Raw genomic sequence first — 18807 nt, 5'->3', positions numbered from 1 at the left:
ATTTTTGTCGCCAAGACAAAACCACCGCTTTCACCCAGTACTGCAGGGCAACCTGGAAGGTTAAACAATAAAACATAGCTTTCCGACCGGGGGGGGGGGGGGGGGGGGGGGGGGTTGGTTTGGGTTACAATTGACTGCTGCATTAGTTCTTAAGGATAGGTAGCATGCAGTCAACTAGTGTTTCAGGATTCCTTTTGGACCAGAGTTTCTAGAAACATGTTTAGTAGACATGTGTTAAGTGCTAGGTATGGCTTTATTATTATATGCTAAATATATAGGAGGGAGGCAAACCCATGACCTTGGGAGGGAGGGAGGGAGGCAAACCCATGACCTTGAGAGGGAGGGAGGGAGGGAGGCAAACCCATGACCTTGGGAGGGAGGGAGGGAGGCAAACCCATGATCTTGAGAGGGAGGGAGGGAGGGAGGCAAACCCATGACCTTGAGAGGGAGGGAGGGAGGGAGGCAAACCCATGACCTTGAGAGGGAGGGAGGGAGGCAAACCCATGACCTTGAGAGGGAGGGAGGGAGGGAGGCAAACCCATGACCTTGGGAGGGAGGGAGGGAGGCAAACCCATGACCTTGAGAGGGAGGGAGGGAGGCAAACCCATGACCTTGAGAGGGAGGGAGGGAGGGAGGCAAACCCATGACCTTGGGAGGGAGGGAGGCAAACCCATGACCTTGGGAGGGAGGGAGGGAGGGAGGCAAACCCATGACCTTGAGAGGGAGGGAGGCAAACCCATGACCTTGAGAGGGAGGGAGGGAGGGAGGGAGGGAGAGAGAGAGAGAGAGAGAGAGAGAGAGAGAGGGAGGGAGGGGGGGAAGGGGGGAGGGACGGAGACACCAACTGAGTAGAGGGCTTCATTCCAATTAGTTGAATCAAACTAGTTTCCCGACCTCTTTTTTTCTGCCCAACTCTTAAAACATTTGATGCCATTCAGACATTTTTATGACTTTTGCCTTTTGGATACAAGTTCTTGCTAGTTTGATGCTTCGGAAAGACATGTAAAAGTTTCGTTTTTATTGAGTGCTTTAGTTGTCGTTCAAACCATGACCAAATGGAGCAGCTTTCATGTCAGACATAACTTTACTTAAATTTTAAAAAAAGCATTCAAAAAATCTCGTCCAACCTACCCCATTAATTATAAGTTGTCCAGTTAGCGCACTCGCTTCTCATCAAGGTGACCCAGGTTCAATTCCCAGCCTGGGCGCATGTGAGTTTGGTTTGTGGTCACCAAGCCGAACAAGTGGATTTCCTCCATGTACTCTGCTTTCCCCCACAACACAACACTACACTCCCGCGTAACTCGTGCCAACGAGAATGATTGATAAAATGTTGTGATAACTTATTTCACAATCTTTGTGAAATAAATAAGTTTAAACTAACTAATAAGATGAGGGGAAGGCATGGGTTAAACCTTGTTTTTCTCTTTAGACCTTGGATGTTAATCATAAAATATCTTGAGTCATTTCCTTAACTGTATCTCCCTTAAAATGATGGTTCCAATGGCAATTGGGCCAGTTATAATTTGAAAAAATAAGTTAATTTTTTAGTAGTATCAGCAGAATCTCCAAGGTTGGTTACTTTACCATTAGAGACAGGTCAGCCAAAACTTATTGAGAACCCTGATAATGATATCAAAACTACTTTAATTTCATTAATTTTATGTAATATAAATACTTTAATATTAAAATCACTTGTACTGTTGTGTAAATTTGACTATTTAAATTTGATTATGAACATAGAAAGAAATGAACTTAAGCTGAGGAATGACTTAAGATGTTACATGAATACTGGCTCAGTTCTTCAACTTAAAGCAAATACTTTTTTTCAATTTTGCAACTAATGTTACGCACATGGGTAAAACACTAGCACAGACCTATAAAACCACGCCCCATGGATTAGAGGTCTGTGTCACTAGCTAGGCCGCAAACATCTTAGAAGTTACTGTGCCCTGTTCACAAGTGTTTTTTCTCTCTTAAATTTGTTAGGACAGAAAATGAAGACGAGCGCCCCAGTAATCAGAGACCCTAATCAAAAACTCTGGCAACAAAAATCAATCAGAACTCATTTTTTTCTGGTGTGCATCTTCAATCAAGAAAACTAATTTCGTTTAATTGCCAGCGCTCCATCAGTCAGGCCAATGCAGTGTCCAGTACAGCGGTCAAAGTGACCCCATGACCCGGAGATAATAAAGAAGGGACCACTAAAAATTAATATCTGGCCCTTTCTTTTCCACAGCATCAATGCCAGATGACATGTGTGCTGTTTTGGGGTTGTCTTGTCCTTCTGTTCAGAAAGCTTTGAGGCAGTTAAATGAAACTATTGATTGATATGTTTAGCTCCATTAGCATTGCATGGTCTTTTTATTATTGAGATGTTTTGCTGTGGGACTTGGAGATGGACTGGGTCTACAAAATACATATTAATTCTATTTCCTTTGCCAGTAGGTTGTCCATAAGTTATCTTTATACCTAAGTTGTCTCATTAAAACAATTTGATTGGTTATTAGATATTATGGGATAAATATTGACCAATGAATACATACAGTATGGATAACTTTGACTAAACAAAAAAACTTAACCAGTTTTATTCAATAGGCTGTGAGTGCAGTGAGTCATACTTATGATGAATTAAGTCCATTTTGAATTATGATATGGGAAAAAAGTGTACTTTCAAAAATATCCTCATTTATATGGAAATAATAGTTAATTGTTTTTTAAAACAATAACAAAATCATTTTAAGATATTGATGAAAATAGCCAGTTTTATGAAAATAAATAATTTAAAATATTGATGAAACTAGCCATTTTTATGAAAATAAATAATTTAAAATATTGATGAAACTAGCCAGTTTTATGAAAATAAATAATCTAAAATATTGATGAAAATAGCCATTTTATGAAAATAAATAATTTAAAATATTGATTAAAATAGCCATTTTTATGGAAATAGATAATTTAAAATATTGATGAAACTAGCCATTTTTATGGTTTTCACACTATCAATGCTATATATATATATATATAGTTGGTAAAAATGATTTCATTGACACGTCTACGTCAGAAGCATTGTCATACAATTATTAATTGTCACGCATCTGTAAGCATCGACAAACAATATCTACAATAGTTAATGATTGGGTATCAGATCTCTCTATTGAACTGTTAAGTGAAATTAATCAATGAAAATTAGCCCTGCAGAAAAACATTGCATGATTTTTGGACAATGCAACACTTCTATAATCACTTTTTCATGTCCGCAGATACTTGACCATATTCACTGGTCAGACGTCCCTTTGTCTTGCCATTGCATTTTTTGTCCCATTATAAAACTGGACACAGGATAGTGGTGGCACAGCTGTCCGTGTTATAATTTGTTCTACCCTTGGGTCAAATAACCAGTTACGCTGGTCAATATGTTTTCATAGCGCAATTCAAAAAACCAGTATCATTTGATAACTAGTATTATTTGTTCACCGACTTCAAAGGGCGCAGATCTATTTTCATCAAATGGCGTAGATAAATGTTGAAAACTGGACATTCTTTCCCTGAGGTGTTTTTTGAAATCAATACTCTGTATACAAATATGTTACGTACATTTAATTACATAGCAGCTGTTTTTTGGTCAATGTTGGGACCTTTTTGGTCAATATGTTTGCATTTTTTAATAGTGTTTGCTTTTTGGAGAAAGGACATTTTCTATGATTTAACCGGTCAGAGGGCTTTTTATTTGCTCAGGGATGGAGAATAGTGATTCATCTGTTGAAAGCATTCTATTGTCAATAATTGATTTAATTTTGTGTTTTATTTTGCTATTTATTGCAAAAAGTACATACAAACCTTATCTTGATATAGTTAACTTGCCTTTATTTGTCATAAATATCTTAGGACTGTTTATAATGCTCTTATAAAGGCCACGAATATTATTTGTTTGATAGGGAAAAAAATGTGTAATAATAACTTCAGACCGAATTCGTGCTTCCCCCCTTCTCCTCCCCCACCCCTAATTCCGCAAGTTAGAAAATGAATATCAAACCCATGTAGACCCTCTCCTAAAATTCTGAATTTGCTTTATTGTCAACATTTGCCTGGTGTATCACATGGAAAAAGCATGGCTTAAGCCAGAGGTCAGTCTTGAAGAAAACATCAGACAATCCAGTGCAAAAACTTCAGATTCATCTGATATGAGTATGATTCATAACGTGGACAAACATGCATGCTCAGAACTAATTGAGGCCCCCCAAAAAAGACACGTCCATCGGTCAATCATAATTAATTACACTGGACATTGTGTCCAGTGGGGCAGTGGGCCCTCACAGAGTGACCACTGCTGTCTTTAGAAAAACTTCCAGAAATCTTGTTGCTAAGATTAGTGAGACCTCTTAAAAGTTCAAAATAGGAATGCTAATTTAGTAATCAATGATAAATGTTTATTGTAGAGTGCGTTGGCTTTGTCATCAAGTTTAAGCTTTTTCTGCGTCATTAGCAGAGCTTAAATTTGGCTACCATCCAATTAAAAAAAAGTATACTCTTTCTAAATTTGTCTCTAAAAAATTATAAAAATCAAGGAGTCATTAATTTTGCTGAGGTCAAAGTAATATGTAAGATACTTGTATGTCAATCTTTCATCAACTTTAATGAATAATCTAGAAGAACTTTGTGTTAGATTTTCCCGATTACTGGTAAAGCGTTACACACATTAGAATTTCCAAACAGGAAAAGGCCTTTTCCAACTTTTGGTTGTTACAAATTCATAGAGTGCTTTTAGTTTAAATCTGTTTGGTTGCCATGGATACCAGACTGACCGTTGTCCACTATAATCAGCAAGTTTTCTACGAGGGTCATTCTGCTGTTTTGGGATGCCAACATAAATGCCCCCTCTGTCTAAAAAAATGTATTATCCACAGTCTTTTCTAACATTGATTAGTGCGTATAATTGCAAACTATTGTTCTTCGTAGGACTGTGATTGGTTATTTAGACAACTGGCTATAAATAGTATCACCATATATGGTCGAGTATGTTGGCCTTGTCTTGCATATACAATGAATTGAGAATATTAGATATAAATGTAAAAATATTTACACAATATTATTGCTTATACTTCGATAACAAGTTTGTATCTCATAACCTTAAATATATTCTTAATAAAGTTGAGTAATCAATATTTTTGAAGGGGAATGTTCTTATGACTTAAATACCTCATTAAGAAAACTTGATTGTTAGCTGTTTTCCATTGTTTGTGTGATTTACATTTGCCTCGTTTTCCCTTCCTGTGTTCCCAGCATTGCCAAGCTAGCTGTGCTTTTAATTGAGTAAAAGTTAAATGTTTAACATGCTATATATAACAGTAATTTCAACTGGCAGAAAAAGCTTTAATTTCTTGATATTCAGCAATAAATCTGAACAAAAAGTAGTTCCAGAAGTATTAATCTTGCTATCCAATCAAAAACAAGCATTCTGTAATATTGGGTAACCATTGGCTGCAAGTTGTGTTTTATTGTCACATCTCTAGAACAGCTCATTTACTATTGGTAAAAAAGATGTCTGCTCTGAATATGTTCCGCTCATCAAATAAATCTTTGCTGGAGATATATTCAAGCATTCTAGACTAGATACAACCTTGAAACTCTGAAAAGTGTGTGTTTGAAAATGTTAATAATATAATTATATCAATGCATGAAATTATACAAGAAAAAAAATATGTTTGAAAAGTTGACATATTGTTTCAATTTTTTTTTACTGAAAATGGAGGATGAATGACATTTGACCCTGATTCACACCCAAAAAAAGAACACATGTTTCACAAAAAATACCTCAAAATTCACATTATTGACCGAGACAGTACAGGGAGCTTTCAATGCCCCCTGAGACAAGCACACCCCCCCCCCTCAACTGATATGCCAGGTAAATTCTCAATGAAAGGCATTTTGTCCCTTTATCTCACAATTTTATGGGCCCAGGCCAAATTCACAAAATGGTGGAAAAAAAACACTGCGCTTGTTTAAATGTCCCCAGGGGAAGCCTTCCCCCTCCCCTGGTAATGCAAGTGTGCAAGGGTCTTGGAGGGCGGCTGGCTTGCTGGGGGATTTAAATATCTTCATTTTGGTCTCAAAAGGAAAAAAAAGTAACTTACCGGTATTTATAAACAAACCCAGCTTGTACTTAGCTGCGGTATACCTGGTAGTTGTGATAATTATTAACTGATATGTATGTTAGAATTAATTAAGAGGCCACACCAAATCGAATTTTCATTCCACAGATTTACCTTACCATTGCACCCCAGGGGCCCATAAAGGTACTATTATGCTGGATTAATATTCTTAATGATAAATTATTTAGGAAAGAATTTGTTTAAATTACTTTTTTGGGGTCAAAATCGGAGAACAAAAGAATAAATTGGTGTGGTCTCAGGTGATGATCATAATAAAAAAAAAAATGGAAAATTTATTTAAAAAAAAGCACATAGTTATTTACTGTATTAAATATTTTACATGATGAAAGAAGCCATGTATATTTTAAATCAAAGTTTCAAACTAACTTAGTCATGTTTTTGATGACCTTGTTTTTCAAATTCATTCGCTGTCAATGATTAAACTTTAAGGTGTGGACCGAGAGTCATTAAAAAGTTTAACCATTTGACCTTTCAAATGTGTACTTACAAAATACCTTTAAGTCAAATGAGTAAAAAAACATCACCACAAAAATTGACTGTCATTTGAAGGCTCGGTCAGATAAAATCATAAAATACAAGGAAATCATGTCTATATTAGAGTTTTGAGCTGTAATTACTTTGTGACTTAGCCAGAGGGTGAGGCTGAAATACTTGTAGATTGGAAGGCAAGAAAACACTGGACTCAGGTTACTAAATAAATGACCACTGGCCAGGCTGGTATAATTACGGTTTGATAAGGAAATTGGGCATATTATCTGGGTGGAGAATTGATACAAAAAGCAGATATTGTTACAAGTGGAGTTATGTAAGATTTGATAAAATACATGCATGTCGAAACATTAGATACATTGAATAGTCATTGATTTGACAGCTCAGCTTTTGCAAAAGATGTAACTATCATAAATGTTGATCTTTATCAATGAAATGATAATTGAATATTGTCTGGCTAGCATATTCTTAATTGCAGCTGAAGACCATTGTGAAAAGTATTAACTATTTTATTAAAAAGTTTGATCGTTGCAAAAGTTGTAGCAACCAAAAGCAATGGCCTTAACATCTATATCAACTATATGTTGATTGAATGTTAAGCTATAATTAAGTGCCAGCATCCTTATATTTTTATTCAAACAATTGATGTTCATTGAATAATTTGAAAACTGTGGTCATCATCGACATCATCGCCAGTGTTGTTGAGCAGAATGATTCTTCTTCCCCTAGATGTTGGGCCGTTTCCTGCATGGTAAATATGATTTGCCATATTTGGTCTCGTCTGATACATACTCTATCGTTATATTCCTTGGAAGGTCTGCAATTACTTTTTTTCCAGTATATATATTAATATATATATAAGAATATAGAATGTGTAATTGACATGTTGCCAAACCACCCAAATATAAATATTCATAAGGATGGAGTGATTAATTAGTCACATGATAATCCAAAGACATATAATAGCATGGGACTTTGATTCAATGTAATGTTTTGTTAACCAAAGTAGGTATTACTAATGAAGACATGGTATAAATTCTATTGCGATAGGATTAGTATAAACAAAAGATCATATTAACTGTTGTCAACTAACTCCAAGTCTATAACTATTTTGAAATTCCAAAACAAAAAGTTATTTTTTTTTATTTAAAATAACATCCCGTGACTGCACTATTTCACTTCGATTCTATTATTTGACAACCAGTTTTGTACAAAAAATGTTTATGATCCTTAACTAATCCGGCTTATCTTCTTTGACATCAGATAGGGATCACTTGGGACCATCTGGGTCAAAAGTCACCTTCTACAGTTGTTATATATGTATAAAAAGAGGAGCACCTCTACCTCATATATATAGGTGCACCTCTATTTAAATGCCCATGTTGGCTCTAAATTCAGAGTTTCCTCTGTTTCTGCTCAAGTTTCAGCTTGCTATAGTATACAGCTATTAAACAAATTTTGTAGATATGTTTTGTTTTTAAGGTAAATTGATGCTGAATTTGCTAAATTCAACAATCCATCAATGGTATATTAGTTTGTATATTCATTTTTGAAAGAGATTAGACAGAATTGAAGAGCAGGCCTGGACACTAGGATGGGGGAGTGGAGTGGTCATTTGATGGGGCAAGTGCTCTGTTGCACTTTTTTTAATGGTCTTTGTCCTTTTTCAGGATATCTTTGAATAAAATGAAGGAAGAAAAATTAAATGATAAATAGTTTTTAATGCATTTCTTTTTGCACTTTTTTTACAAATTACGATTTTCAAAAACCATGTGCAGACCCGGCCCTGTATAAGTGCCTTTGTGGAGCTTCACCAATGTTTGTGTATACAGTTTGGAAAATGTTTTGTAGATGTTTAGTATTAAAATCAATAGGATCAATTTGTTGGCTTTTATTGATGAGAGTATTTTATCAGTTGTTTGACCATTTTCCGTTACGTAATGACCAATAATATGAAATGAGTTGCAATCTACTTTAAGCTAATTATCTTCAAAATATCCTTCGGAATACCAACTTCAAAGGATTGTCAACAAATTCTTTATCTCGCTCTGCAGAAATGGTCATGCAATAAACGAAGGGACGAGTTTTGACCGTTTTTGTCTCTTATCTAAAAATGTGAGTGATATATTAATAAATCATGGTGTTACGTAATGTCCTAGTGGTCAAAATTGGAGTCTAAAGTGAAGTTTTATGACACATATTTTAGTTGAGCAAAACTGACTGATAATAAATTCATTGAAAGAGCTTATTTAAAATCTTTGTTGCAAAGGAGCAAACATCGGGTTATGCAACATTTGTTTGGGTAGTGTCTTGTTACTATGTTGTAAAAATGTACCCCGTAAACATGTCATCATTCAACCCAATCATTGGCCTTTCACAGAGTACTTATGAACAATTTTTATGAGGGAATCCTTAAAAAAAATTGTTTGTAGAGGTCAGACAGGTTTTTCCTCTTTGTCAAGAAAGGCATTTTTTTCCTCAGTGACTGAGTGATATAGCAAGCTACAATTAAACATAATTGTCTTCGCAAGGGATAGAAAAAAATTGAGTAACAAAATTTTCAAATGCGGCCTTGCGAACAGAATATGAAAGAATATGCATTCATCAATTCTAAGCCCTTAAACGTTAGCATAAAAATGGCCAGAATGAATATATATTTTATATATCACTCAAAAATGATAGGGTTTATAGGTCTAGATATTTAAAAAAAAATTATGTTAAATAGTTTCTGAATATTATTGTCACGCTTAAAAACATCGCCATTTGGTCTAGATTAACATTATGAAGAAACCGCAATAAAAATACATTGAAGCCTCTTTCTGAATCAAGAAACCTAATAAAAGAAAAGAAGTTCCCAAAAGGTAAAATAAAATAAGGGTTACTACAAATATTGTTGGGTTGGAATAATTAATTAGGGTCTGGCGTAGGGTAGTTTGGGAACCGAAGACTTAAAATTCTCTTGTGATGCCTAACCGAAGGTAAGAACAAAATTAAGAGTTGGCTAATAATTGATATGAGCATTTTATTATGCTGGCAATGGAAGCCATACAGCAATCCTGTCATTTATAGGAATTCTCCCAGTTTTCCTGGTGTTAATTTTGCAAATCATTGGCTTCAAACTGGAACATTGCTGTTTGTCAACATTACTGTGGCGAAGGCCCATGTCATCAAGATGCCTAGCCTCCAGAGACATTTTTCAATAGTAACAAAGTACTGCAATGTTCAGAAGTTCTTCTAGGTACAGCAGCCATACAATTACAACCATTTATATAATATTTTTGAGCATTTTAATAATTGTTTATAGTAATCATCTGAATAACCGTGTCTCCTTCCATGAGTAAAATGAAAAAGAAATAAAAAAAAGTGTTGCTGCCTTCTGGCCAGCTGGCAACTAATAATTAGTTATATATACATCATGTCAAAAGGAGTACCACTTTCGATTATTCTGGTGCTTTATTTAAAGTCTTACCCATTTATAGGTTTTACGGAAAAAAGGGACTGGCATGGGCATCTACATCAAGGATTGATGTCTTTTAATTTTCAAAATGAAAAAAATGATATTGTGTTTCTTGGTTCTATAATTGCACATTTTAGGTCTTTAAGTGTGTGTTTTTTTGGACAATGATTACTGACAAGAATAGTTTCTGGCATTTATATTTCAATCGTGCTTGCATAAAGTGGGACATTCTAATTTCAATATGGTCAGTCTTGACCTCTGACCACATTCATCAAGTTCTTTTAATGTTTTCAGAAATGTCAAAAATAGTTGTGTCACCCACAGAGTTAAAAGTGGTATTAATTTATCATAGTGACTCCGACATGAAAACAAGATCTATAAAAATTCATCATAAAACTTATCTCCTGCTAGAAGAGTTGCGTCTATTTAAATTGCGTAACAGTCGAGATAGCAAATTGACTAAAAACACTGACCAAACAAAAAGGGCTAAAGTGACCAACAAAGAGATCACAAAACCTAATATACTTGGACGCTCTTATGCAAGAACTGATAAACTGACCAGTATTTTATCAGCACTCCAGTCTACCTGGTTTTATTTTTATGGTCGTGTTTTCATATACTTTAAGTGCTTACAAGTTTAGGCATGGTCGTATATAGAAGAACAAATATTACACACCTTGTACTAGATGGATGAGTCATTTGTACAGAGAAACTTACTCACTTTTTTTTAACTGAAATCCTTGGGGTTCAATTTAATTTATTTTTCTAAAAATGTTACTACATATCTATAAGTTATTTATATAAACTAATTCATTTTTTTTACTGAAATCTGTGATTCAGAAAATCATTAACAAATATAGAATTTTCGCAGTCTGTTAAAAAAGATATGTTTTTGCAAAAAAAACAAAAACATAATTTCAACAGCTAACAATGATGTGTTGCCGATGTCAAGAAGCTCGCTGCAAATTTGGGTGCCACAGGTGGGTATATAATCAATAAGATCCAAAGGGATCTGCTATGTGCGAAGCAGTACCTAGCAGTCAGGCACCCAACAAATTCGCACGACTTTGCCCCATCTGAGAATTTTACGGATTTTATGTTAGTTTCATAATCGTAAGTCAAATATCATGAATTCTACACTTTTTTCAAAATTACACTTACAATTGCTATGAAAACTATATATGAAAGGAGGCAATAACAATTGCCTGCAACTGCTAGACCTGCTTTCGACTGCTCTCAAGTACAAAGTAAAATAATGTCTTAAGATGTGTAACGGTCCGCTGTAGGCGGCGGATGTGCGTTCATAATAATGTATAGGTCCGCTGTAGGCTGGGGATGTGCATTCATAGTGTTACGGTCCACTGTAGGCGGTGGATAAGAGTAACGGTCCCCTGTAGGCTGGGGATGTGCGTTCATAGTGTTACGGTCCGCTGTAGGCGGTGGATAAGAGTAACGGTCCCCTGTAGCAACGGATGTGCTTTCATAGTATAACATTCCATTATAGACGGAAGTATGTTCATAGTACGTATGTTTACTTGGTTGGTAATATGCAAATTAGCAAAGTCTAGGTTCTGTGTGGATTGAGAATTTACTGTATATAAAGACCAGCGGAGCCCTTCAGGGTCAAGCATGCTTTTCTCTGAAGGGATCTGTTGGCCTACTTAGACGTTGCACATTACAGATGTAAAAGTTAAGGAATTAGTCATTCTTTTGTTACCCTCAATAACTTCTTTCAACATTCTTAAGTGTATAATTATTTTATTTCAATGTTTCCATTTAATGTCAGAATTTTTTTGGACCATTGAATTTTAGTTTATTTCAAAATATTGCTCCATTGATTTCTTAATTTTATACATTTATGATTGAAACAAACTGTATATAAGAGTAAAATAACAGGGGAAGGTCAAAATGTTAAGTGGACTTTTAATTGATGCATATTATACAAAACACTTAATTGGAGTGAAAAAAGTTTTTGCGTTCTTTATTTGTTGTTTTTTAGCCTGAGGAATAGTGGTTTACTTTTATAACAATTTAAGTCCATTACATTTATTTCATTTTGGTATTATTGTTAACAAAACACTCTTTTTATTTGACTATTAAAAACTTAGATTATATAATCCTGTAAAAAATTAGAGTGACTTCTGGGCATTAAATACTTTTTAATGAGAAATAAATTAAAAACAAAAAATATTCATAAATTTGCTTATGTTTGAACTGACGAATTAAATTTTACAATTTTGAACCTGTTTTAATTATTTTGTGATACTTTATCGGGCCAAAGTACAACAAAGGGCCAATTGTTCCGAACTTCGTAAAAGTTAACAATATCGATAATAAAAGTTGTAAATAATGAAATAGTTTATGAACTTCTCCTTTATTTAGATAAAATACATTCGGCTGAAACAGTTGTCTGAAACCTCATTAGACTGCAGATCAAAAAAAGTACCCATAGAAAGTCAACAGCAAAAAAAGATTTGAAAGTTAATAATAATGATGTTAACAACATTGTAAACTTATTTTTTTTCTGAACCCAAGGTGTTGTTCGATCAAAAGATCCCCCCCTCCCCTTAAATCAAGTTTTCTCTTACTTTCCATATAGGAGAAAAAAGTAATAAAATACACCCAAATTGCACCATTTGGCATTAGAAACTGCTTAATTTTCTTGAGGCAGTGCCCCAAAACCTCCCCACCAATACTTTCAACCAAAAAAATTACGGTACTGAGGGAGGGACCCAAGTCAAAAGCTTACACCCTTAAGTTACCCCCCTTCTAACATCAAATCCTGGATACGCCCCTGCAATTTCATGGTTAGTTTTCTTTAAATTCAACAGTTTTCACTAAGACACTTTATGATAAAGGCACAAGACCCTGAAATGACATTGTCAATCTTATCAGGATGCAAAATTAAATGTGATTTGCCAAATTTCAAGTGAGAACCAAGAAAATGCTGGTGAAAGCAATATTTACCTTAATTCACATATAGAGATATTATGGCAAATGTGTAACAAGGGGAGGCAACTGTATCATATGCTTTCAATAAACTGGCCAATGCATTAAAGTGGGACAATTGAGTTTGACACAAGATATAATTGAGTTTGACACAAGATATAATGCACAAAAGAAACATATTCATGTTTATGCATGATTATGTTTGACTCATATGACTTAAATGATAAAAAGCACATTCAGGTCCATGATCCTCTCAATGAGGCCCTGATTTAAAAGCTATAATGGCCATTGATTAATAAAACAAAATCTGAATAAATCAGTTATATAGGGCCTATAATCTGAATAAATCAGCTAGTATATCTAAGGGGCCTCAAATCTGAATAAATCAGCTATAATTAAGGGCCTCAAATCTGAATATATCAGCTATAAGCCTCAAATATTTTTGTATCAATGATGGGTGAAAAAAGCTTATCTTTGATAATTCCTTTTAAACACAAGATGGCTTACAAATTCCTTTATCATGAAAGATGTTTCCACAGTGATACCATTACATAAATATGTGCAATTTGAAGCAGTCTTATCATTAATTATTTCTAGAAATTTTAAACTGAAAAAAAGAGAAAAATTCAGAAGCAAAGGAAAAAAAATGCACTTCTGTCAGTAGGCAGAGTGAATCTTTCCGTCCCACAGTTGCAGTTGCCCATACGGTATTAAGCTGTTATCCCTTGCAAAAAGAGTCCATTTCCCCACAATTCATTTGTTTTCCCCAATTTGTTCATTCAACACAGATTCCTGAAATGATCATAAAAACAATTTATTTCTTGAAAACAAACTAGACCTTACAAGAATAGCCCTAATAATGTATAGTAAACATGCAAACAAAAGTCAACAACATATATATTTGCTATTATATCAGCTACTTTGGCATGATTATGTATTTTCTCAAAGTTCGTTTTTTCCAATTTAAAAGTTTAAGGCTATGAGAGACAATTAAAAAAAACACTGATATAATTATGCTTTTATTTTGATGATGTATATTTGTATTTGACATTCAACCATTTTGTATTGTTAGCCTTTCTGATTATGCCCAGTGGTCATCACAGCTGCTAAATAGCCATTACATCTCTGGACACAGGCCTAGGTAAAGTCACTGACCAATGGGAAGTTAGATAACATGAGTGGTCAGTCTCTCACTAGTATTGGCTAACTAATGGTCAGCTCCTATCAATGGTCAGTGAGGTTCAGAAACTTCAACATCTAGAATAATTATTATGGTATCCTTGTACCTTTGGCTTTTTTGACAGCTTGGACAATGCAGATATTGGAGTTTAATTGCAAAGAGTGACTATTGGAACTTTTATGTGTTTATTTTGCTTGCATTCAAACCTTTGGATAAAAAGATTGATATTGAAGTTTTTCATTAAAGTAAACATTGGATGTCAAGTTGACACTGTGGTCAAGAAGTGGACATAAGTTTTAAATCTATGTCCTGTGGGCTCTTAGTCCATTTTGGTCTAAGGTACTTCAAGTGCAAGTTTAACACTCAGATTTAGTGCTTAGAACTGTAAAGGATGAATTATTAATAACTGTTTTCTAAAGTGATTGATGTTTGAGAATTATTATAATTGATGCATACAACACTTCTTAATTGTTAGCCTGAATTTATTATTTAAACTGTTGAACAAAAAATAGCAGGGAAGTAAAATTAAATGGTGCATAGACAAAAACAAAAACAACTCACTTACATACCTTGCAGTATTACCAGCTGCAAAATATGACTCTGTTATAAGGAGAGGAAAGTTTGGACAAGATTAAGGAGCATTTTTTATACAGAGAAAGAGCATGATGTTGCTTCAACCTCCAAGCGGGCCAGCCATGGATCTAAGGTATATATCCCCCACCCCCTCTCTCTGACGCTGCCCTATCCCCCACCCCCTCTCTCTGACGCTGCCCTATCCCCCACCCCCTCTCTCTGACGCTGCCCTATCGCTCTATCTTACTCCCTCTGCCTTTCACCCCGACCCCTGGACATCGCTCTATTTTACTCCCTCTGCCTTTCACCCCGACCCCTGGACATTTCATTTGTATGTCCTTGGTCTACTGTAGGTATAGTTTCAAAAACAACCTCAAAATTGACCGAAGACACTTTGTTTTAAAAAACAACACAAAAAACACAGAAAATTTCATCTGTCTCACAAAACAAATGGTCAAGCCAGTAATTTGAAACCATGTTTAATAAGAGCCCTTGAAAATTGTTTACTTTGTAGAGATATTTTACTAATTCGTTTGAATGACCATGTATGGTCAGAGCAGGAAATGCGTAAAGAAATAAAACTAATGGTCAGTTTGATATATAGGGTCAAGCTGTCATTTGAAAATTAATTTTGTGAAAATATATCATTAAGTTGTCAAAAAGTGATGGATTCAATTTTTTAGGCAAAGCTTGACCAGTATGCCTTAGTGTATTGAAGTCAATTAATTTTGGATTACCAAATTTATATAAAATAATCATTTATATATATGCACAAACTTTGACATGAGAATTTTTGGTGTAAAAACTTATAAATTTAATGTAACAGGGTTGTGATGCAGACTGGTTGCAAAATTTCTGGATTTGAAAAGTATTCCTTATAAAACAGAATATATATAAATTATATGGATATGTAAGTATAATTTTGTTAAATAATATATTGGACAATTGAGTTTTTTTCAGTCACTCAATTTTGGACAATTCATTTTTTATACCGTAATTTACAGTAAATAGTCTCATATTTATGATTTCATACATTTTACTTGATCCTTGATTTGGTGTTATTATGTCTAAAATATGAGAAAGCAAAAATAGTCTCTAAGCAATCTGTAAATTTAAAAGACAAGTCTTTGATAACTATTCTGCCCTTAAAGTGAATTCAAGTTCAGCAGCAGAAGAATAATATACTACTCTTTGTTTTTAGTTTTTTAAGAAAATTTAATGTTTTAAGAAATAAGCTATTTTCTTTGGCTTTAATTATAAATTATGTTTGAAACCAGGTGCCAGGAGTCTATTATCATATTGTTTTCAGAGCATAATTAAGTGAAGATAAGATTTGCATTTGCAATGAAAAGATTTTATTTGGCTTCAGAAATGTGAGAGTGGTTTAGTGGTACAAGCATCTGCCTCGCTCTAGAGGTCATATGGCCTTGAGCCCCTCCAGGGTTAGAGTGATCTAGTGGTGTAGATTTCTGCGAGTCGCTCAATAGGTCATGGGCTCAATCCCCACCAGGGTGAGAGTGGTCGAGTGGTACAAGTCTCTGCCTCTCACCCAAGAGGCCATGGGCTTGAGCCCCACCAGGGATAGAGTGGTCTAATGGCAAAGGTTTTTACCTGTCACTCAAGAGGTCATGGGTTCAAGTCCCACAGGATGAGAGTGGTTTCTATTGTAATAATTACTGGTCTTTGGCCCTCTGCATAATAATTTTCTTGATGTCTGCCTCTCACCAAAGAGGTTGTGGGTTTGAGCCCCACCAGGGACTTCTGTGGTTCCCTCATATTCTTATCAAATTATATATAAATTAATAGTGGAAAAAGTGCTCAAGCAATGTTCCACATCAGTTAACAGCTGCCATTTTAATGGAGCTGAAATAAGTTTGAATAAACTAATTGAACTCTAGAATTGATTTTTTTACCATAATGTTTGCGGTGGACTTTTGTGAACATAAAATATTACATAATATTTTATTGACATTCTCTTTTGATCGAAGTCATGGAAAAAAACATTTAAACAGTTTTGTGAAAAATACATTCATAACGCAACAAAAGTACTAAAACTGAATTAAACAAACTTGTCTAACTATGACAAACACCATTATTGGAAACCATTTTGCGTTAAAAGTACAGACGTCATTTAAAAGCCAATATTTGCTTTTTCTGAAAGAATTTGAAAAACATATAGATCTTTAATTACCTTTTTGTATCAAAACACAGAAGAAGTTAAATAATATTGGGTTTAATGGGTAATTTGCAAAAAAAAAGTTCATGTTGAGGAAAGATGCAAAAATAAAGAGCCTGGTGTAGCCACTATCCTGTTTTTTTCTGAAAAAGAAAAGTGGTATAGCATTTATAGCAAAGCAAAAAGAAAAAGTGTTTTGTTTTGCTATGATGAAATAAGTGGAGTCTTGTGGGGTCTTGTATTTACTTGTACCCATTGAACTGTGCGTTTGTTTATTTGTTTGTTAAAAATTGCATAAATATGTAAAGCCATTTTGGTTTTATCAGCAAAACTGAAGGATGGTCACATGTTTGAAAACAACAAATTTATTTGTCTTTGTCCTAAAAGTACATACATATAGATATTAAAACTTAAGTCCAAACTAACATCTAATATTAAATCAATTTTCGTTATCAGAAGTTTTACAAACAGTCAGTAAGACTGAAGTTTTTTTTATTTGAGTGTTGCAGGAATGTTCATTGTTTACCTAACTGACCACTAAACAAAATCATGGCCTTTTTAAATGAGCTATTTTTCTGGTGATACAATAATTTGGTCAGATAAGAGCTGTTTTATTTCAAAGATAAATAATGCCCAGCAATTTATAGCGACTGTGACAGTCCGAGACATGTTTTAAACACATGAATTATCGGCCAAACCTTTTCTTAATTGAAAATTGACTCTGTTTGCTTTTTAACTGTGATAAATGGGTTATGGCTGTCACCGATTTATCTATTTCCTACCTGGGAGTGAAGCTTTAGATAAACGTGTAACTCTTGGTTACATGGTTAGACTGTATCATTAAAAGGAACACAGTTGCCTCCCTTTGTTGATTTTTGCCATTGGTATTTACAACAGTGCAGACACAAAATGAAAATGTTTAAGAACACTTTATCAACAACCTTGAGCAAGATCTTTATCATTTTCCCCATCATGTTTGTTGCCTCCCTTTGCTGTATTTTTGCCATTAATATATATATAACATGCAGCTGCAAACAATTTTGTTCAAAAACACTTTATTTACAACCTTGGGCTAGGTTTTGTATTATTTTCCCATGTTTCTTGCCTCCCTTTGCTGTAATTATGCCATTGATATTTACAACAGTGCAGACACAAAATAATTATGTTCAAGAACACTTTATTAATACCTTAAGTTCGATCTTTATCACTTTTCCCATCCTGTTTGTTGCCTCCCTTTGCTGTATTTTTGCCATTTATATTTACAACAGGGCAGACGCTGAGTGAGCTCTCAAAAACACACCTTCTTGTGTGACATTGATCATTGTTGTTATTTTTCCTATCCTGTTTACCCGCTGAGTGTAATTCTTTTTTAAAGAGATCCCTATATTTTAACATATATATTGTATTAATAAGTTAATTGTGTACTGTACATATTATTATTTTTCATACTTCATTTTATCTTGACTGTCCTGTTTTGCTTTATTTTGTTACGAAGATCTTAACTTTCTTTTCAAACAAACAGATAAAAATAAATTATATCATGACCAACTAGACTAAAAGATTAGATAAAATTCAACTTTTAATTCAATTTTCAACAAGTATATGAGATACTACCAGATGTTTTTGATCATTCACACAAAGATTACATGTAAAAATAAGCAAACCGGTACAAAAATGGACAAAAGATAAAAGCAAAAGAAATTGTACAGGATTCGTACCTTATCTCTTTTGTGGCATAAACAGCGAAAAAGTGACTTTTAGAAGCTAAAAGGAATCCTGCTTGACCATTTTTGGCATTATTAACGGAATC

General features: G+C 34.3%; 1 protein-coding gene across 1 annotated transcript; it reads right to left on the bottom strand.

Moving 5' to 3' along the window:
• Positions 1-266: 266 nt before the first annotated feature.
• Positions 267-740, bottom strand: LOC128204931 (formin-2-like). The gene has a single exon (XM_052906331.1). The coding sequence runs from the start codon at positions 738-740 to the stop codon at positions 267-269; it is 474 nt and encodes a 157-aa protein (XP_052762291.1).
• Positions 741-18807: the final 18067 nt, after the last annotated feature.

Source organism: Mya arenaria, chromosome 10, assembly GCF_026914265.1.
Source record: "Mya arenaria isolate MELC-2E11 chromosome 10, ASM2691426v1".
In the NCBI taxonomy this organism is placed as follows: Eukaryota; Metazoa; Mollusca; class Bivalvia; order Myida; family Myidae; genus Mya; species Mya arenaria.
This window is presented reverse-complemented; position numbering and strand designations above follow the sequence as displayed.